Raw genomic sequence first — 22,493 nt, 5'->3', positions numbered from 1 at the left:
AGTTGAGCATCATCATTACCCGTGTAATGACAAGCATGATGTTTACTCTCTGGACGCAATGCAGTCCGTTCCTCATTGCGTCCTGAAGACCGCTCTGACTGTGTCTTAGTTCCGCTTTACTTGACATATTTCCATAATCCGAATTTGGATGTTTGTGAATCGTTCTCGAATCTTGCACAACCGAATCGCGAATAATCTAAGAATCGGAAATTTTGCACACCTCTACTGATTCCTAAAGAATGGCAAAAGATAAAATGAACTAACTTTTTTTCTGCTGAAAGAAGAGAGTCTAATCTTTCTTTTGGTGGTTTCCATGTTTATATAGCAATAGAACAGAATTTTCTGTGGGCCTTGCAAAATCAGTCAAAATCCAGTAAAATGATCGGGAGCAAAGGGCCTTGCTCCGGTGAAAATGGCTGGGAGTGAATGTGTCAATGATTGTGGATACACTGCCCTCTGGTGGCAGCGTTGAGTCTGGCTGGACTGTCATCTTGTACGACTGAAGAAAAGACTCAGACGTCTGACATGGATAAAGGGTAGCTGCGCTCAGGTTTGGCCGACATCAGGCTGTAAGTTGTTTCAGCTAATATATGTTCGGTATGCATTTGTAAATAAGTTTAGAGCTACAGTTTGTGGAGTTACGTGTGAGCGAATTGCTATGAGAATTGAAAAATACGTTAGCATTCGTAGCATTTAAGATAGCGACCTTTTGCTAGGCAAATTAGGCTAATTTATTCCACAAAATTTAAATATTAATCAGACCAGATGGCCATTTGAGAAGCATTGCTGCCGTGGTCGCAGGCTTGTACATTAACTTCTCAGCCGGCACACGAACTATCTAACTTCACACATACTGGTGCAATAGGGATATTTTCCGATATTATTTGCTTTTACGAGATGACTCTACACTTTGAACTACAAAAATAGAGCACGTCAGCAAGGAAACCTCTCACCGTGTGTTTTTTGAGGAGCTCTTCCGGGTCGCCTCTTTCTGTCAGACAGCTCTGGGCCGCCTCCAGCGCTTTCTCCAGCTCCAGCCGCGACTCGTCGAACCTCTTCATCAGGCCGCCGTTGGCCTCGGCGCGTTTCCTCCACTCGCTGGCTTCGTTGAACATGGCCTGCGTGGCATGTCAGGAGAAAAAGCGCTCAAAACGTTTGCAACGAGCGTGGTGGCCGACGACCGTTGGAACCCATAAGCAGTGTTGTTAATCTTGCTGAAAAAAAGCAATTAATTATAGTTACAAATTACTTCTCCCAAAAAGTAATTGCGTTAGTAACTCAATTACCTGAATGTAAGAGTAATTAGTTACTTGGCAAAGTAATTGGTGATAATTACTTTTTTTTTTTTTCCCCCTCAAAAAAAAAACAAAACAAAACAAAACATTGTGAAGTTTTTTGTGGAGGTTTTTGGTACAACTGGCCCGAGCCCAATTCTTTACCCTAATTTACCCTTTACCCTGAATCAACTGTTAAAAGTTGTTAAAATTGCTCCCATTATTGCATTAGTTCCCTTCTCTCTACTTTCGACATATGAAAGTTTTAAAACTGTTTCATCATTTAAAGATAGATTCAAGTCAAGATTTTGCCGATTTAGAAGTATTTTAGATAAAAAGTTACTTAGGTTCGCTAGGAAGGTTCTCTACAACAGAGCCGTCCTAAAAAGCCTACTGCTTTAAGATGGCGGCTGTCTACTAACGCATTTAGTGCCATGTCTGTCATTGTGCATCTAGTTATATCTATATACAGTACATGTGATATCTACCATGTCTACCATATCTACCATAACGTGCGGGCGTAGTTTGTTGGCTATCGGCTACAACATGTATTATTGGAGCTACCTAGCATCGCGTTTGCTCGGCGTCACAACTTTCTTGCCTCCTCCCCGCTCCTCCTCTGCTCTGTCGTCTCGGTGAGTCCGTCTCCCTCAGACTTTTCGACCAATATAGTAACGCATAGTAACGCATGCCTTTCCGTCCTCAGTAACGGTAACGGCGTTGCCAAGATGAGAAAAGTAATTAATTAGATTACCCACTACTGAAAAAAATAACGCCGTTAGTAACGCCGTTATATTGTAACGCCGTTATTAACAACACTGCCCGTAAGTTACAATGGGCCCGGGGTGGGTAAATGGAAGGACCGGGACAAATCTATGTCTAATGTATGAATTTAAAATTAAGACTCCCGGTAAAATGTTCTCTATAAAAGTTATAAAGCAACAAAACAACAAAAATGAATGAAATGAACATTTTTTTTTTTTTTTTTTAATAATGGGTCAAAATTGTTTTTGAAACAGATCATGTGACTCGCACCTTAGAGGCGGTCATTTACTTTGCTTAGCCAAAAATAAAACACCTGAGGACAGAAGAGCCAAGATGGATATACGTAATTTTTTCAAACCTAAGCTTTCAAAAGCAACAACAACGACTGAGCGAGAACCAAAGATTGAAGATGTGGACCATGAAACGCCGGAGAGCACCGCCAAAATGATTAGCGGAATTTCAGTTTACTCCACTAAAAACGTTAACCCTAAAAATTGATGGGAAACAAACAAACAAAAAAAACGCTCATTTTCAATTCAACGTATTATTATAAATGTTACTGGCTGGAATATTTAGTCAAAAAGGATGCGGCTTCTACTTCTCCACTAAGTAAGACAGAAAAACGTGCGCGCTCACAGCTGGGATGCCATAAGTATGAGCATGGACGTGCTAAGCTACTATCTGAGCATACATCTTGTAAGTTAATTTTATTGCTGGCACTGCGTTTCGGTGTCATCAACATTTTTGTCCACCCTTCCACAAAAGCCATACTTCGCCTATGACGTTAAAGCAGTGTGACGAGCGTGAACCCGTCTGGCCGCTTGACGTGACCCATTTATTTATTTATTTATTTGATAGGGACAGTGCACATTAATGAACATCTATTAGTAGGGGTGTAACTGTACACAAAAATCTCGATTCGGTACGTACCTCGGTTTTGAGGTCACGGTTGGGCTCATTTTCGGTAAAGTAAGAAAACAAAATGCAAAATATAAATGTGCTAGTTGTTTATTACACACTTTTGTGCTTTCAACAATAGGAACAGTAGCCTATACAAAGCTAGAATTCTGCTCAAAAAGTAGCAGATATTTAAAGATAATAATCTAACAACAATTTGCCTTTAAGACCCCGCACATTGGTCAGATTTCTTTCCGAAACAAAAAAGGAGTCTTGTGCTAAAGAGAAAAGCAATCCCAATGACAAAGATTTTAACATGCATTTTACAAATGAAATGCCTCAATGAATTTTTTTTTCTTATGAACGGTTTTCAAAAGCTTTATTGCTGGATTTTCTCAAGTTAAAGCGCCACACAGAAATTAATAAATTTAATTGTGTAAGCAGGATCGGTGTATTATTCTTATTATTTAATTACAGGAGTTTTAGCTGATTTCAATTTATTTTATTTAAATTGGCTATTATTCATTTTATTATGTGTTTGTATTTTACAAATGTTATGTAGTATTCATTTATATTGTATATTTTATGTTGTATAACTTTAGTTCCTATGTGAATATTAGTTTCTACTTGTTTTGTTGTGGTAGGAGGGTTTTGTATTGAACGCAGGGCCGTGTTGGTTATTAATATAGCAGAGAAGACAACTGTAAATTAACAAAGACAAGTCAACTGTGCCCCGATCTACCACTCAAGAGATCTGATGGACTCAAAAAGTGGGTTACGATTGCATATTAGTTTGAAAATCGACCGGATCCACCGTATTTTTACACGAGTGACTTCCGGTCTGCTAGCTAGTAGTATTGACGCAGGAGGGCCGCGTCTCGCGTCAAATAATAAATTCTGCCGTTCTTTTCGCGCGCATCGCGTTGAGCCGCTTCTGGGACGCGTCTAACACGCGGCTGCACTGCGACTGGTGTGCATTGGCTGATTGACTTTAACGCCCGCGTTTCACTGCGTTCTCGTGGCAGCCACGTTATCGCGCCGTTGATGTTTCTGGGTTATACTGTCCTACCGTGTTGGTCCTCATTATCATAGAGAAGACGGAGTAAATATAATCTACACAAAGAAACTGTAACCCGAACGACTCACAGCCTTGAAAAGTAAGGGTTACATTACGTCAGAAACTCGTTCGGTACGCCTCCGTTCCGAACCGAGCTGCACCAAGTACCAAAACGGTTCAATACGAATACATGTACCGTTTACACCCTTATCTATTAGACACATCTAAAAGACGTAAATATGATGAATCATAGCAAAAATGTTAATTTACATCCGCAGCCCGTAGGCAGGTAACGGAACAGAAAGACACAAGAAGACATAAGAGAGACCAACAAGTTTCAATAAAACTCAGCACAGTACAATAAATTACTAAGAAGTTCAAATTTTGTGGTTACAGGCAATGTTCCCTCTAAGCCAGGGGTCCCCTGCCAGGACGCGGACTGGTACCGGTCCGTGGCGCATTTGCTACTGGGCCGCACAGAAATAATAATTTAATAACGACCGCATTCTGGCTGAATTAACCCTGTGCCCCTGCTTAACACACCAATATCCCTGTCTACTCTAGATATAATACTACGGGATAGATTAAAATGTCGTCATAGAAATCCATCGATTGGACTGCTAGCAGTACATCTTGTACTGGAGGATCAACTTGTAGAGATCGCAAATGACGGCGACCTCATCAAACGTACATTTGAGACAACAACTCTACCGAGGTTCTGGATTAAAGTCATTCCGGAATATCCTGACATCGCTACGAGAGCATTGAAAACCTTGCTACAATTTCCAACATTGTATCTTTGTGAAGCGGGCTTCTTAATTAATGCTTAACGACAAGGCGAAGTCGTTAATGGTGAGAGCGGTGTGCAGTTGTTGCGTGCAGCTAACATGGCAGGATGTATCTGTGGAGAACTTTTCTACAAGCCTCTCCATGATCAAACGTAAGTTAATATTCCTTTCTTTCAAGAAAGTTTGTGGTGTTTCAACATCAACATCGCCATTTTGCTGTTTGGTTGGACACTCCGACTCCAGTCCTTGCTAACTACACGCTTCATGTTCTGTTGTTGTTGACGTCGGCTACGGTGGACAGTTGACGTGTTGTGATATTCTGAAATAAATTATTAAAATCCTGACAAAGCTGGTGATTTTCTTGCCGATGTTACAATAATAATTGTGACCATAACTTATAAAGACTGGTTAACTGAGGTCGGAGGAGGACCGTCGATATCGTAGACATTCTACGGCCGTATTGTCGAGCCAGTTCACGGACGCGCACACCACGCTTAAATTTTACTGTCATTTGCATCTTCATTTCAATGCACTAACCTTCTTGGACCTCATGTTGATTTTCTCACAAGAAAATCTGCCATGTGTTCGTCTTTAAGGAAAACAAAGAAACTGCGACACTGTCATAAATCGTCGTATTTCGAGCATGTCGTCAGATGTAGAAACAAATAGAGAGTCAAATTTTACATCGGATGTCGAAAAGATCGTATGTCGAAGCAATCGTATGTCGAGGTACCACTGTGTATCATTTTTGCATTAAAAAAAAAAAGCCATTATTCGCAAGTTAACTATGGACAGCATGCAATTAAACGCTAGACAGCACAATTATAATGACATTATTTCGATACAGTAGGTCAGGATCTGTGTTGTCAGTAACGCGTTACTAACTGTAATCTGATTACTTTCTTCAGTAACGAGTAATCTAACGCGTTCATTTTTCCAAGCCAGTAATCCGATTAAAGTTAGTTTCCTTAGTGCCTGTGTGTTACTATTTTGTTTTTGCCTAATAATGTATGTAGAATGAAGAATACTGGAGTCATGTAGCATTTGAATAGAAAATATTGCTCTTGAGTTAGGGAGTGACATCACATTTCACGTTTTCTCATCGGAGAAAAAAAAAAAAAAACGGGTCACATGTATTACCATGCTGTTTGAGCGCTGTCTGCCACGGCGGTCAACAACACAGCCTCGCTGAGTCGCTGCCTCGTCAGAATGCTAACAGTGAAAGGCAGGATGTATACCGCAAATGGCTGCCTTTGCTCACTGGAAATACAGCCATTACTTCACATTTCTGTAAAGATGACAAAAATATCTCCGTGCGTTGCAAACTTTGCGCTGGCTGAAAAAGACTGTCGGCCGCTAAAAACTCTACATCCAATTCAACAAGGAAGCACTTGGAATTACAGTACAATGCGACAAAACTCGAAACAAAGCCTACAGGTAACTAGACAGCCAGCACTTCTACAGTTTGTAACCAGCCTTTATGCACATTTTATTGTTAGTGTTTGTAACCATAGGCAGAGTTTTACTTTTGTGGGACTGGGGGCAAAGCATGCTAATGACTCTGAAACAAAAGTCAATATTTTGGACACACCTCATCATTTTTGCCTTTTATATATTTTCACTACTATTGTAAATCCTCTCTGAATACATCAAAACTATGAACGAACATGTGGAATGGCAAACAAAGGTAAATAACTGAAAACAGGTTTTATATTCTACATTCTTCAAAGTATCCACCTTTGAGGTGTCACCAAACTTTTGGCCAATACTGTATATGTGTACATACAATGGGGCAAATAAGTATTTAGTCAACCACCAATTGTGCAAGTTCTCCTACTTGAAAAGATTATAAAGGCCTGTAATTGTCTACATGGGTAAACCTCAACCATAAGAGACAGAATGTGGGAAAAAAACAGACATTTTTTGATTTTTAAATAATTTATTTCCAAATTACAGTGAAAAATACGTATTTGGTCACCTTCAGACAAGCAAGATTTTTGGCTGTTAAAAAGGCTCCACTCGTTACCTGTATTAATGGCACCTGTTTTTACTCATTATCAGTATGAAAGACACCTGTCCACAAACTCAGTCACACTCCAAACTCCAGTATGGCCAAGACCAAAGAGCTGTCGAAGGACACCTGAGACAAAATTGTAGACCTGCACCAGGTTGGGAAAACTGAATCTGCAATAGGTAAAACGCTTGGTGTAAAGAAATCGACTGTGGGAGCAATTATTAGAAAATGGAAGACATACAAGAATACTGATAATCTCCCTCGATCTGGGGCTCATTGCAAGGTCTCACCCCGTGGCATCAAAATGATGACAAGAACGGTGAGCAAAAATCCCAGAACCACACGGGGGGACCTAGTGAATGACCTACAGAGAGCTGGGACCACAATAACAAAGGCTACTGTCAGTAAGCCAATGCGCCGCCAGGGACTCAAATCCTGCACTACCAGACGTGTCCCCCTCCTGAAGCCAGTACACATCCACGCCCATCTGCGGTTCGCTAGAGGGCATTTGGATGATCCAGGGAGAATGTGTTATGGTCAGATGAAACCAAAATAGAAATTTTTGGTAGAAACACAGGTTCTCAAGTTTTGGAGGAGAAAGAATACTGAATTGCATCCGCAGAACACCATACCCACTGTGAAGCATGGGAGTGGAAACATCATGCTTTGGGGCTGGTTTTCTACAAAGAGACCAGGACGACTGACCTGTGTAAAGGAAAGAATGAATTGGGCCATGTTTCGAGAGATTTTGAGTGAAAATCTCCTTCCATCAGCAAGGGCATTGAAGATGAGACATGGCTGGGTCTTTCAGCATGACAATGATCCCAAACACACAACCAGTGCAACAAAGGAGTGGCTTCATAAGAAGCATTTCAAGGTCCTGGAGTGGCCTAGCCAATCTCCAGATCTTAACCCCATAGAAAATCTGTGGAGGGAGTTGAAAGTCCGTGTTGCCCAACGGCAGCCCCATAACATCATTGCTCCAGAGGAGATCTGCATGGAGGAATGGGCCAAAATACCAGCAACAGTGTGTGAAAAGCTTGTGAAGAGTTACAGAAAACGTTTGGCCTCCGTTATTGCCGACAAAGGGTACATAACAAAGTATTGAGATGAACTTTTGGTATTGACCAAATACTTATTTTCCACCAGGATTTGCAAATAAATTCTTTAAAAATTAAACAATGGGTTTTTTTTTTTTTTCCTCCACATTCCGTCTCTCATGGTTGAGGTTTACCCATGTTGACAATTACAGGCCTCTCTAATATTTACAAGTGGGAGAACTTGCACAATTAGTGGTTGACTAAATACTTACCGTATTTGCCCCACTGTATATATAAAACTGTTCAAGCTCAGTTGTTGTTGGTTGCGTTTGAAAGCTTAGGTTTACAGAAACTCTAAATATCCATCTTGCCTCCACAGGTGTAGTTTTGGCTAAGCTAAGCAAAAGAGAGTCTCTAAGGTGCTAGTCACATGATCTGCTCGAAAAATGATTTTGACCCATTATGAAATACGTTGTAGGATTCTTGTTCATTTCATTAGTTTTTGTTGTTTGTTTTATTGCTTTACAACTTTTATAGACAATATTTTTAACAGCTAGGTCTTTATTATAAAAGGGAAGTTCAGAATTTTTGACAATAGGCTTTATCTTGGAATTAGCGGGGGTTTATTTTGTCGTTGGGAGTTGATTTGAACAAATTCCGTGCAGTTTGTCAGTTATTTGTTCATTTCAGCGCTCCAGAGTGGCTAAGCTAGCGCGAGTCAATGGTGGTTGAAATCAACTCCATCAACTAATTAAACCCCCGCTAAGATTGTCTTATGTGAAAAATTCAATTACATGTGATGACATTTTTCTGTTGTCATTTTTATGTTGAGGCAACAAAAGGAGAAAAAAATGGTAAAAAGTAACTGATATGTTACTTTTAAAGTAACTTAGTTACTTTGATAATAGGGTAATCGGTAATGCAACTGAATTACTTTTTTTAGGTGTAATCAATAATCAGTAATTAATTTACTTTTTAAAGTAATCTGTGACAATACTGGTCAGGATATGAAGTGGGCCGGTCTGTGGCATGAAACTCCAGGGCTGTAAAAGAGTCCCACTCCGGCCCTGAATTGAGGCCACGTAAGGAAGGAAGAGATTACCTGCGAGGAGGATTGGAGGTCAGCTACTCTTTTTTGCAGGAGAGCGGTGTCCATGCGCCGTAGCGCGGGGCTGGCGTCCAGGAGCTTGAGGACGCTCTGGTGATTCCTTTCGATCGTCAGCAGACACTTCTTGCAGCTTTGTGTGGCGGCCGCAAGCTCCTGCCGGAAAGCGGGCGTCAGCTGCGGGCGTGAGGTGCCGACGGACGCGCGGCTCCTCACCCGACACTCGTCCGTAAAGTCCGGCACGGGCCCCTCCGAGTCGGTGTCGCCGGTCACCCGGCCAGCCTTCTCCAAGGCCTGGTAGAAGCCGGTGATGTTCTTTTCCATTTCTTCCAACGGCGCCAAGAGAGACTGAGACTCCTTCAGCAGAGGAAGACATCGCTCCCTCACCTTATAAAGAACAGAGCTCCTTAAAGCGTCGGATGGGAAGCCAAGCGGGCGGGTGGGAGGACGTACTCACCTCGCCGAGCCGCTCCTTGACTGAGGCGATGGCTGCCGTCATCTGACTCGCTTCCTCTGGCGTAGTGTCTTTACTCAGCAGCTGAGCAGCACGAGCGGCCGCCTTGCACGCTGCCTCCAGGGCTGGCACTTTGTGCTTGATTTCCTGCGGCGAGGACAAGAGGGGCTAGCGGACAGGCAAGACGGGCTTGGGCTCCTTCAATGGCTGGCCGAGGGCTGCCATAATGCAGTCTGAGCGTTGGCTATTTGAAGCGAGACGGCAGTAACGACGATAACAAAAGCAAAAAAAATTCTGCATTTTCGTGGATGTGGCCATTTTGAAATGACTAAATTTGGACTGTCTTAGTCCAAATGACTAAGAGGAAAATGAAAAGGGCTACCAAAAACAACACTGCCTCATAGAAATGCTTATTTCAGAGATGCAAACGAACGACTGACTCAGACACGCAACATTTTGCATCGGGGTTCCAACTGCGGCATCTCAGAGGTTTTGGACAACCCGGAAGAGGTTGCCTCTTTTGGAATTTTGCACAAATACAGTGTATCACAAAAGTGAGTACACCCCTCGCATTTCTGCAGATATACAGTATAAGTACATCTTTTCATGGGACAACCCTGACAAGATGACACTTTCACACGATGAAAAGTAGTCTGTGTGCAGCTTATATAATAGTTAATTTATTTTCCCCTCAAAATAACGCAAAATATAGCCATTAATATCTAAACCCCTGGCAACAAAAGTGAGTGCACCCCTGAGAAACTACATCCCTAAATGTCCAAATTGAGTACCGCTTGTCATTTCCCCTCCAAAATGTCATGTGACTCGTTAGTGTTACTAGGTCCAGGTGTGCATTGGGAGCAGGTGTGTTCAAATTTGTAGTGCAGCTCTCACACGCTCTCATACTGGTCAGTGAAAGTTCCAAGATGGCACCACATGGCAACAAACTTTCTGAGGATCTTAAAAGATGTATTGTTGCGCTACATGAAGATGGCCGAGGCTACAAGAAGATTGCCGACACCCTGAAACCGAGCTGCAGCACAGTGGCTAAGATCATCCAGCGTTTTAAAAGAGCAGGGTCCACTCAGAACAGGCCTTGGGTTGGTCGTCGAAAGAAGCTGAGCGCACGTGCTGAGCGTCACATCCAAATGCTTTCTTTGAAAGATCGTCGCAGGAGTGCTGTCAGCATTGCTGCAGAGATTGAAGAGGTAGGGGAGTCAGCCTGTTAGTACTCAGACCATACGCCGCACTCTACATCAAATTGGTGTGCATGGCTGTCACCCCAGGAGGAAGCCTCTTCTGAAGACGGTACACAAGAAAGCCTGCAAACAGTTTGCTGAAGACATGTCAACAAAGCACATGGATTACTGGAACCATGTCCTATGGTCTGATGAGACGAAGATGAATTAGTTTGGTTCCAATGGTCTCAAGCATGTGTGGCGGCGACCAGGTGAGGAGTACATAGATAAGTGTGTCATGCCTACAGTCAAGCATGGTGGTGGGGATGTCATGGTCTAGGGCTGCATGAGTGCTGCAGGTGTTGGAGAGTTACATTCCATTGAGGGAAACATGAACTCCAACATGTACACTGAAATACTGCATAAGAGCATGATCCCCTCCCTCCAGAAACTGGGTCGCAGGGCAGTGTTCCAGCATGACAATGCCCCCCAACACACCTCCAAAATGAACACTGCTTTACTGAAGAGGCTGAGGGTAAAGGTTATGGACTGGCCAAGCATGTCTCCAGACTTGAACCCAATAGAGCATCTTGGGGGGATCCTCAAGCGGAAGACGGAGGTGCGCAAAGTCTCAAATATCTGGCAGCTCCACAACGTCGTCATGGAAGAGTGGAAGAGAATTCCAGTGGCAACCTGTGAAGCTCTGGTCAACTCTTTGCCCAGGAGAGTAAAGGCAGTTTTGGATAATAGTGGTGGCCACACAAAATATTGACAGTTGACATGCTGTATGTTAATTTTGACAACTTTCACTAAGGGGTGTACTCACTTTTGTTGCCAGGGTTTAGATATTAATGGCTTTATTTTGAGGGGAAAATAAATTAACCCCATTATATATGTAAGCTGCTCACTGACTACTTTTCATTGTATCAAAGTGTCATTTTGTCAGTGTTGTCCCATGAAAAGATATACTTAATACCTGCAGAAATGCAAGGGGTGTACTCACTTTTGTGATCCACTGTAAGCGAGACGGGTGCTCACCTCCACATCCTGAACAAAGGCGCGGACGTTGAGGAAAGACACTTGCACAACGGCGTTCATCTTCTCATCAGTGGTGTCCATGAACATTTTCAAAGTGTCGATTCCGTCACGGTAGTCGCACCTCAACTTGTCCACCTCGTCCGCCCGGGCGTACTACACAAAGAAAGCTCAGCTGAGCTAGGAATAGGCACACCTTCGTCTTGGATTTTCTTCGGCGCGGACGGGATTTACGTATTTGACTTTGACGAAGAGCTCACGCCATCGACCGTTGAGGAGAAGGAGCTGCTGCTTGAGGTCCCGAGACACGCCGTCGTCGCAGGTCTCGATCAGAAAGTTTCCGGCGTCGTTCATGTCCATGTGCTGCCGGACCCAGTGGGGCAGGTTGCCAAAAAAGTCCTGAACCCACATCCGGAAAGAACAAAGTTTAGATTCAAACGGATCAGACGTCTCGCGTCGTGGATGGCGGCCAACGGGTTAACGGAAAGGTGACTTGGAAATGCCCCGAAATGAATAGCGAGAGACCAAAAAAGTACAGGAAGTGACATGTAATGCGGCAGAATCAACAGGGAGTGACCCAAAATCAGCAGGAAATGACTGAAAATCAACAGGAAGTGACCCAGTAATTCCCCAAAATAAGCGAGAAGGGATTTAAAACGAACAGGATGGCTTAAAATAAACAGGAATCGACTCAGAATGCCCCAAAATCGGTGGGAAGTGACTGAAAATCAACTGGAAGTGACCCAGATATGCCCCAAAACCACCAGGAACCGACCAATGAGCAGAAAGTAACATGGTAAAAGAGAGTAGCCCAAATGAAAAGGAAGTGACTTGGAATCTGTGTGGTCTGTTCCCAGAGCGATTTTATCCCGCTTACCCGCTTGGCGCCCTCGGATCGGTTCAGCATGTTCTCTGCGTCCTCCAGCCAGGCCTGAAGAGCCGCTACCGTGCTGCCATACTTGTTCCAGTTGGCCAAGACCTCTTCCAACATGCTACGAACGCTTCGCACCTCCAGCGTCAGATTCTTCCACTGAGCTGCCGCGTCGGCCAGGAATTTGCTCACTCCCTCCGTTTCCTCAACTACCGACACGGCGAATGCATGTCATTTGCAGTCGCCGGTCACTGCGCGACGACCAAAAGAGGCTCACCTGAAGCGTCGGACCGGATCAGGACATCTGCCGTGCGCTGGGCCGCCGCGTAAAGGACCTCGTACCGCTCGAAGAATTTGTGACCCTCGACAAAAGTCTGTGGAGATGGAGATCGGGCATTTGCCAGTCAGTCGGTCGGTCTTGGCAATGCCCATCCTACTCACCAGGTAACTCTGCATCAGCAGCTCCACCGAGTCCCGCCTGCCGTATTTGATGATCCAGGACTTGAGTTTGGATTCGGCCGAGAGCAGGAAGGCCATCAGCCGGTACTTGCTCTCCCAGAATTCCATTTTGATCAAGTGGCCGTGGCGTGACGTCGACACAAAATTGAAGCTGACGATTAGAAAGTGCTTCATTTACACGTCCTGGTTAGCGTCGCCGCGATACAATTTTTGGCTCCCTATAGCAATTCCGATTCCCGCCCATGACGCAGATACCATACCGATGCCACTCTTTTTTTTTCTTTGAATACTATATACAATGAGAAGCAGAAGTATTTGCACCCCTTGTGATTTTGCGAGTTCACCTACTTAGAAAATAGGTAGAGGTCTGAAATTTCAATCATAGATGCATTTCCACTCATAGAGACACAATCTTAAAAAAAAATCCAGAACTCACATTGTATGAATTTAATCATTTATTTGTAATTTACTGGGGTTCATAAGTATTTGTACCCCTGAGACAATCGGTGCTAATATTTAGTACAGAAGCCTTTGTTTGCAATCAGGTCAGACACTTTCTCTAGCTCTTCAGCAGGTTTTCACATATAGAAACAGGGATTTTGGCCCATTCCTGCACACATATCTTCTCTTGATCTGTCAGGTTTCGAGGCTATCGTTGAGAAACACGAAAATTCAGTTCAATCCAAAGATTTTCTATTGGATTGAGGTCTGGAGACTGGCTTGGCCACTCCAGAACCTTGATATGCTTTTTACGCAGCCACTCCTTGGTCAGCTTCGCAGGGTGCTTCAGATCATTGTCATGTTGGAAGATCCAGCTACGACTCATCTTCAAGTCTCTGACTGTGGGAAGGAGGTTGTGGCTCAAAATCTGATGATACATTTCACCATTCATCCTCAGCTTTATACAGTAGTCGTCCTGTCCCCTTTGCCAAAAAGCAGCCCCAAAGCATAAGGTTCCCACCCCCATACTTCACAGTGGGGATGGTGTTCTTGGGATTGTACTTATCTTTCTTTGCCCTCCACTCACGACAAGTAAAAGTTTGCACCAAAAATTTCTACTTTGGTCTCATCTGACTACATGACACCTCTGCATCATTCAAATGGTCCCTGGCTAACTTCAGACGGGCCTTCACATGTACTGGCTCCAACAGGGGAACCTTCTGAGCAATGCATGATTTCAAATCATTGCACCGTAGTGTTCTACTGACACTGCCTTTGATACTGCGCATCCTGCTCTCTTCAGGTCATTGACCAGCTCCTGCCGTGTAGTTCTAGGCTGAGTCCTCACTTTCTCATCATGAGTGATGACCCACGAGGGAAGATTTTAAATGGAGCTAGAGTCCAAGGTATATTATCAATCATGTTTAGCCTTTTCCATTTTCTAACAATTGCTGCTACTGTTGATTTATTCTCACCAAGCTACTTTCCAATTGTCCCATAGCCTTTTTCAGCTTTGTAGAGCTCAACAATTCTTTCTCTAGTGTCTTTCGAAAGCTCTCTGGTCTTGCCCATGGTAGCAGTTGCATTATGACTGACTGTAGGGTGCACAGGTGACAATAATGAGCTCAAACGGGTGGTTGGGTGGTTACTCATGGGGTAAAGGTGGACTTTTTTTTTTTTTTTTTTTTTTTTAAAGTAGACTGACAACTCTTTCAGTGTCATCATTATTGCTGATTCTCAGGGGTACAAATACTTATGAACCAGTAAATTACAAATAAATTATTGAAAAATCATACAATGTAAGTTCCGCATTTTTTTTTAGATTGTGTCTCTATGAGTGGAAATGCATTCTATGATTGAAATTTCAGACCTCTACCTATTTTCTAAGTGGGTGAACTTGCAAAATCACAAGGGGTGCAAATACTTCTGCTCCTCACTGTATGAGTGCATACTTACTGCAATGCATAGTCACTACTCGGTCAGACGCCGCTTCACCCGTTAATGGCGAGATATGTCTCATTCATTTCAAGTGGGAAGGATGGCAGCAAACGAATGAAGGTTCATTCGCCGCCACACCCCACTTTCAAATGGATCAGACGGCCGCTCGCGATAAATTAATTTCAGTTGACGGCATAAGCGTGAAAAGACCTTTCATTGCCTCTAGCAAAATGGCCTCAGGGGTACGAGCCACATTCACATCAAAGTATTGACATTCAAATGAAGTCATAATTATTACATTATTTAGTCAAATATCTTCTATTTTGGATGCCGCGAGACATTCCATCCACTTGAACATCCGTTCGCAGCCGCCGTCCCGCCTTAAAAGGTTTGGATGTCTATAAGTGATCAATTCACAGTGAAAGGATGACCAGACGCCACATAATGGGACATCTATCATCATCTCAAGTAGGGCGACCGGTGGTCGGAAACCAGATCTTGAAGTGAACTACGTATTGCGTGGCATCGATCGGCATCGTAATTGTACAACACTAGATCTAGTCACGCGGACCGACAGATGGCAGACAACTTACCGTTCCGCCATATCCTGGAGCTGTTCCGACGGCACCGGGACGCCGTTGACCGATCTGTCCCGGTGAATCTGCTGGAACGGTCGCCTGTGCGATTCCAGGTTGTTTAACACGTCCTGCAAAAGTCCCGACATACCGGGCGGGTGACATTAACCCGGATTTCTCAGGCCTATTCGCGAACAAGAATTGCGTCTACTCTAGCCAAAGGTCCCATGTACTCACAGGACGGCGGTAAGCGCAAGCACGGATAAAATGTAAAGTCATTGCTATCATGGCACAGTCAGACACCGCTAAACTCACGAGATGCCATTTACCACCCGAAAACAAGAGAAAGTGAGCCGAAACGCCCTAAAATCAGAAAAGAAGACTGAAAATCGACAAGAACTGCTCCAAAACGCCCCTAAATCAACAGGCGGGGATTCCAAATGAACGGGATGGCCCAAAATGAGCAGCTATTGATGCAAAATGAACAAGAAGTGACTTGTAAATGATCTACAATCAGCAGGGAAGGAGCAAAAATCGACAGGATGTTACCCAGGAATCAAGGGGTTTCAAAATGAACAGGTAATGATCCAGAATGAACAGGTGATGACCCATAATGAACAGAAATGGATTCAAAATGAACAGGATGGGCCAAAATAACCAGGAAGTGAGCAGGAAGTGCCCCAAAATCAATTCCTTAAAATGAAAATTCGAGGCTAAAGGAACCCTAAACTTTTTTATGGTAGCCATCTTGAGCAGCGCAAACAGCGGTCAGGAACTAGATCTCGAAAAGTACCTATTGCACAGCGTCGGCACACCATATCGTTGTACTCGCCGCTACCGATGACATCATTTTAACGGTGTATCGGTACCAATACAAAGACTAGTACGAACGCGAGGCGAAATAGAAGAAAGCTGACCTTGTGCTGCTCCAGCTTCCCGCGGATCAGGTCGGCCGTCTCATCATGAGCGCGCCGGATGGGAATCTCCTCTCGGAGGGCCATCTCGGCTCTGTGCAACCAGGCTCCAATGGCCCCCAGGGGACCTGGCAAGGACTCGTCCAGGTGGATGTGCCAGTCCAGCAGCTGCCGACAAAACGCGGCGGGTTAAATCGCCCCCGCCCAAAAAGAACGACACAGAGTCCATTAGGCAGGCACCCTGATGGACAGGCGCTCCTGCGCCTGTTTGAGCAGAGTCTGCTCCGCCGACAGCTCGCCGTCCTTCCGCGACGGCCGGAGCAGAGGATCCGCCCGCTTCTTCTTCATCTCGTACTGCACGCGGAAGTTCTTGAAGGCCTGCCAAAACCAGCGCGGGGTTCAGTAAGGACCTTTAGCCAAGAAACGGCTTGCTCGGCTACCTGGTACTTGTCCGTGAGGTTGCCCTCGCCGGCCTGAGCCCTCAGCACGTCTCTCTCCAGCTGGTCCAGGAAGGCCTTCAGCTCCCTCAGCATCTTGCGTTCCTCCCTCTGTCACAGTATGAAACACAGGACACACCCTCACTAACTAGCATTCAACGGAAAAGACCGAAGGCCAGGGTCGCTGGATGGGAAAGACACTCTCCTCTACAACCCGATCGTTGCGTAAAACCCGCTCAGTGGGATAAGAAAAAGCAACCCAAATGACAACACCCCATTCAAGAGAAGATGTTTCACTGATACAACTCTATCAAATCAAAATTTTGATATTATAACCAGAAAACAAATCAACAGGAGGAGACATATGGTCCATTGCCGTTTAACCAATAAGCAACACGGGGGAGGTAGTTTTTCTTCGAAAAGGTTAAAAGTTATGTGATGATTTTGCTTGCATATGCAAAACATACCATCGATAATATTCCTCTTTTTTCCCCAATGGTATTTCTTCCCAGCCGAAAGCGTTTGGCCCTTCAACACCGTTCACACAGTAAAACAATTGCAATGGTCATTTGACACCACAAAACAGACTGTTCGCCCAAAGATCCGTGATGATTTTGGGGCATTCCCTGGTTGGTTCCTGTACATTCTTACTGATTTCCTAGTTTTTTAAATATTTTTTAAAATTAATATTTAATTCGGAGACAGCAGCGAGCGGGAAGGGGTTATGGGGTGGCTGAAAGGGAAATAGAAAAGGAGAGACGGACAGAATAGAAGAACAAACAACATGAAATACATTCAACGCCTACACTAACTATGGCCATACTAGTGCTATCGTTAGCAAAGTGTTTTTCCAGTTGACATCATGTGGGGGGAGTCAGAAAGATGTGATAAGGTTGGGTGGAGCATACACAAATCGGCAATCTGAGGTGTAGAACTCAGTATCATGTAAATCACTTGGATATGATGACATCCTATTCTATGCTGCCTTATCGCTAATCCTGGCATCCATAGTTTATCTACATCAGTGTGTAATTACACCCAGTCATGCGTGAATCCCATCAGATGTTTGCTCATCCTGCAGACAAGTGGAAATGCTGCTCGGAGGCCACCCCAGGGTCACTGTCCCTCCCAGCCAATCGGGGGCGTGAGCCAGCGCAGCCTTTCCCCCCTCCCGCAGTTCCAGCAAGGGGGCCGCCGTCATCCTCCCGGGACCCAGGGTGGTCCCACGGGCCATCCGCAGCCTCATTAACTGGCCTTCAGGAAAGGGATGAAGGGATGTGCCATCGGCCCCTACGCCCGCCCCCACCACCGCCTATCCACCTAGTCCACCAGCCACCTACGCAACCCCCCAACCGACATGGCATACCACGGGACACCCACGACCCACTAGGACCGGGGCAATACAGGATCTCCATCTGGAGTGGGCAACACCCTGCTGACCCACCGGCACCCGGCCACCCATGCCGGACCACCAGGAGGATACCCGGGCCCCGATCCCCCACACTCCCGCAACCAGCTGCCAGGCGAAGAGGAGGCTATGCTCCGGGAGCCACGCCATAGAGAGAACGTGTGGAACCCACCCACCACCCTATGACTCTGGCCTCCAGGAGAAATGAAAATAAAACTGTACAATCATTTCTCACAATGCTTATTGGTGAAACAGCAACAATCCCTCTAAAACGTGTCTCCCAGCTGTTCTTTTTTTTTTTCCTTGTTATAATATCAAAATATAGATGGTGTTTTTAAGGGAAACATCTTATATTTGATGGGAGGTTCCAGTTTGTATTCCACTAGGTGGGTGATTAGGCTGGAGAGGAGACTGTCATTCTCATCGGAGCTATAAAACTACAGCATCTGAAGAAGAGCTCCCTTTCCATGCTTTTCACGTTCTAGAAGACCTCCCCAGAGAGAGAGAGAGAGAGAGAGAGAGAGAGAAGGGTCCAATTAGCGGAAGAAAAGAGGTATTGAATGCTGACGTACCTCAAGCATTTGCTCTATGTCTTGAGGGTCAAACTAGCCCAGGGGCGCAAGCAGTAAAGCACACAAAAGAGAAGAAGCGTCAGATGGAGAGAGTAGCATTCAGACTTTTTTTACCACACATTCATCGTGTGGAAAAGCCAAAATTGAAAGAGCACGCTTGTTGGCTTCATATGACATATTTCATCGCATACCCGTCAAGTTGTACGGTTTCGTTGTAATTTGTAGAAGTGAGCACTGATTTTTAAGTGTGTACGCCGTACGTTCAAAATCTGTACGTTTTTCGTGCAATACTTTTTTTTCTCCGTTCGGATTTTGCCACCGTTTCGGCAACGAGACAATGCACCAAAAAGGTGTGCGTTACTATGCGTTACTACGTTGGTTGAATGACGCGAGAAAAGTCAGAGACACGGAGAGAGGAGAGCGGGAGTGGGAAGAAGGGAAGAGTGTTGTGACTCTGTTGCAAACGCGATGCTAAGCTAGGTGGCTCCAGTATTTCCTGACTGTAGCTGACAGCCTACAATCTACGCCCACTTGATGCTACGCTAGATATCACATGCATATGGAACTAGATGCGAAATGACAGACTCGGCGACGTTAGTAAGCAGCCGCCATCTAAAAGCAGTAGACTTCTCAGAAAGAGTCTGTTGTAGTGAACCTTCCTAGCAAACCTAAGTAACTTTTCATCCAAAATATCTTGACTTGAATCTATCTTTAAATGATGAAAGTTTTAAAACTTTCACATGTCCAAAGTAGACAGAAGGGAACTAATGCAAAAACGGGAGCAATTTTAACAACTTTCACGGTTGATTCACAAAATTAAATGACTTCCAAACATAGCAAACGTTACTAGTTTTTTTTTTTTTTTTCTTTTAATGAAAAAAAACAAACAAAACAAAAAAACATGAAAGGTAACAGCAGTTACTTTGCCAAGTAACTAATTACTCTTACATTCCGGTAACTGAGTTACTAACTCAATAACTTTTTGGGAGGAGTAATTTGTAACTGTTATTAATTACTTTTTTTTTTTTAAGTAAGATTAACAATACTGGTCATAAAGATGAAGTCTGCAGAATGAAAAGTGACGAAAGCGGAGATTTTATTCTGCCAATTTGTTGCCGAACACAATTTGCCCGCAACTATTGCTTATCACTTCTCAGAATTAGCAAAAGAAATGTTCCCTGTCTCAAAGATTGTATCGGTAAGTTAATTTTATCAATTGACTTTTTAATTTAGAATTGGACACACTAACGAACTACCTTCAAGTCAAACTGAATTGCGATCTGAAGTGCCATGAAGTGCAGCCATCAAAAGACATGATAGAAATTCCCAAAAGTGCTACATACAATTATAACAAAAGTCACTGTTAAATTTTAGTAATTATGACGTAGCTGAAGATATTGATTGTTCTTTGATTGCAACAGGTTATAGGTGACAATATTTTCATATATAAATTCATATTATTTTCATATTCATATTATTTTAAAAAATGAGTTTTATTCTTGTTTCATATTGCAATATAAAACAATATATATATATAACGCTAACGCTATATAAAACATAAGGTTAGACACCAATTAGTAAGGGCATACATCACTATTTGTAAGATTGCCAATGGCCTTAGGTTGACAGGTATGTCAACGGGACCAACACATTTCTCGCATTCGTCAGGAGGAGATGATATCGTACATTCCCGCCAGCCGGTTTGAGGCCAGGTACCTCGTCGCGGCGATTGTCGTCATTGTCCGATCGGCGAGGGTCGGGGTAGAGCTTGAGGAATTGAGCCACGTACGTCATGATGGACTTCTCGTCCGGCTCGTCCACGTCCACATCTGCCAGGGAGGGTCGCGCCAGGTCAACAAACGGTAGAGCTCCCAAACAAAATCGCGACTTTTCAGGAAATCGCTATTTCGCTGAATGATCGCATTAACAACCGGCCTATAAGATGCCTATACAGGTAGTCCCCGGGTTACGAACTAGTTCCGTTCCTACACTGGCGATGTAACTCGAATTTCCGCGTAAGTCTGAAGTAACCCTTAAAGTACCCCTACAAAATAACTATCCAACTAGTCTAAAAGTATTTTGTTTAATGATGGAGGATACACTGCCCTCTGGTGTCAGCGTTGGATCTGGCTGGACTGTCGCCTTGTATGACTGAGAAGCAGACTCAGAAGTCTGACATGGATAAAGGATAGCTACGGTCCGGTTTGGCCCACATCAGGATGTAAGTTGTTTCAGCTAATATATATTTGTGTATGTATTTGTAATTAGGTTTACAGCAACAGTTTGTGGAGTTAGTGTGAGCAATTTGCTATGAGAATTGTAAATACATTGGCATCTGTAGCATTTAAGATAGCAGACTTTTGTTAGGTAAATTACGCTAATTTAATCTACTAAATTTACATATTGATCAGACTAGATGGACATTTGAACACCAATCGTTTTGCGTCAAGTGTGTTATTGTTAAAATGCGTGTCATTTTGAACATAAGTGTACATATGTGTGTTATAGCGTTACAAATTGTCAGAAGTGAAGGAAGTAAAAACTTCAAAAAGTCTTGTTTGCTGTCTGTATAGCTGAACAACTTCTTGTTTAGTAAATGGCAAACCAAACACTGGCGTCGTAAAGTCGAAATCGCATAAGTCGAGTAAATCGTAACCCAAGGACTACCTGTAGTTGTCGATGGCAGTCAATGAGTTAATTTTGGCTTGCTCACTTTCCTGTTCATTTTAGGGGACTTCCAGTCAAAGATCATTTCTTGTTGTTTTAAGGGCAGTCCTGGGTCACTTCCTGTTCATTTTGGGTCACTTCCTGGTTCATTTTAGGGTACTCATGGGTCACATTCTGTAAATTTTTGCTCACTTTGTGTTCATTTTGCTTTGTCAAAAACCAATGGACCAACACTGAAAGAGTCAACTTTTTTTTCAAAATTAAATTTGTACAATCCAAATTTTAGGGCTGAACAGAATTTTCAAACTTTAACAAATGAACTCATTCGCCGCCATCGACAAATCCATTTGAACCAGGCAAGACCGGGACGCGCCGTTCGATCCATCGGGAGCCGCACCTTCTGGATCCAGCAGACGAGGGATGCCCAACTCGTTCTCCGCTAGCGCGAAAGCCTCCTCCAGGTTATCCTTGTTGCTTCTGCAGCGCACCGCCCGCATGTCCACTAGGTCGGGCCGCACGGCGTGTACCACCGACTGGAAGGCCGCGCCGTCACGCCAGCTGGGACCAAAGTCCTTCACCTGGATACCGTGACGTCTGAGGAAGCAGAACAAGGCGGGTAGTGCCCACAAGTCGGAGGCTGCTGTCCTTGCCGCCGCCGGATTTCCGCTCGATGGACTTACTCGGTGGCGGTGGCACGCACCCATTTGAGCAGGGCCTTCTTGGCCCTGCCCTGAAACTTGACCACTTTGCGCTTGGCGGGAGGGCTCCCCGTTTCAGAGCTCTCCACCGACGAGTCGCTGGCAGACAAGGCCTGCAAAGCTGGAAGGTTGCTTGTCAACTCTTCAATCTGAGCCGGATGACAAAAGACCATGTTTAGGGATTTCTTTAAAGAAACTCTCCGATGTTCACGGCAAAAGGATGAAAAGACCTTTCGTTCCCATCAAATTCAATGCGTTGACATTCAAATCGAGTCATAATTAGCTGATTTTGCGAGCCGTTTTTAGTCAGCGTCTGCCACTGACAGTGCTAAATGTCAAACGGATTAGTGATTTCAAGAGCACTCAACAGCACTAAAAGAGTAGCCTGGAACTCCAGACTCACCGCT

General features: G+C 44.2%; 1 protein-coding gene across 7 annotated transcripts in view; it reads right to left on the bottom strand.

Moving 5' to 3' along the window:
• Positions 1–22,493, bottom strand: part of syne1b (spectrin repeat containing, nuclear envelope 1b) — a 264,424-nt gene that overhangs the window by 186,135 nt on the left and 55,796 nt on the right. For 5 of the 7 annotated variants that reach the window (XM_057858502.1, XM_057858499.1, XM_057858501.1 and 2 more), the window contains 16 exons: positions 22,069–22,235; positions 21,786–21,982; positions 20,438–20,550; positions 18,722–18,754; positions 16,745–16,852; positions 16,545–16,682; positions 16,308–16,472; positions 15,409–15,521; positions 12,920–13,088; positions 12,756–12,852; positions 12,485–12,687; positions 11,842–12,006; positions 11,611–11,763; positions 9,398–9,541; positions 8,938–9,327; positions 954–1,118 (listed from right to left, as the gene is read on the bottom strand). In XM_057858502.1, coding sequence (XP_057714485.1) covers positions 954–1,118; positions 8,938–9,327; positions 9,398–9,541; positions 11,611–11,763; positions 11,842–12,006; positions 12,485–12,687; positions 12,756–12,852; positions 12,920–13,088; positions 15,409–15,521; positions 16,308–16,472; positions 16,545–16,682; positions 16,745–16,852; positions 18,722–18,754; positions 20,438–20,550; positions 21,786–21,982; positions 22,069–22,235 — 2,520 coding nt within the window. The remainder of the gene's footprint in view (positions 1–953; positions 1,119–8,937; positions 9,328–9,397; positions 9,542–11,610; positions 11,764–11,841; positions 12,007–12,484; positions 12,688–12,755; positions 12,853–12,919; positions 13,089–15,408; positions 15,522–16,307; positions 16,473–16,544; positions 16,683–16,744; positions 16,853–18,721; positions 18,755–20,437; positions 20,551–21,785; positions 21,983–22,068; positions 22,236–22,493) is intronic. The other 2 variants (XM_057858503.1, XM_057858505.1) reach the window with 2 other exon arrangements.

Source organism: Corythoichthys intestinalis, chromosome 15 (genome assembly GCF_030265065.1).
Source record: "Corythoichthys intestinalis isolate RoL2023-P3 chromosome 15, ASM3026506v1, whole genome shotgun sequence".
Classification (NCBI taxonomy): Eukaryota; Metazoa; Chordata; class Actinopteri; order Syngnathiformes; family Syngnathidae; genus Corythoichthys; species Corythoichthys intestinalis.
Note: the sequence above shows the minus strand (reverse complement) of the source record. Positions and strands in the feature narration are given on the sequence as shown.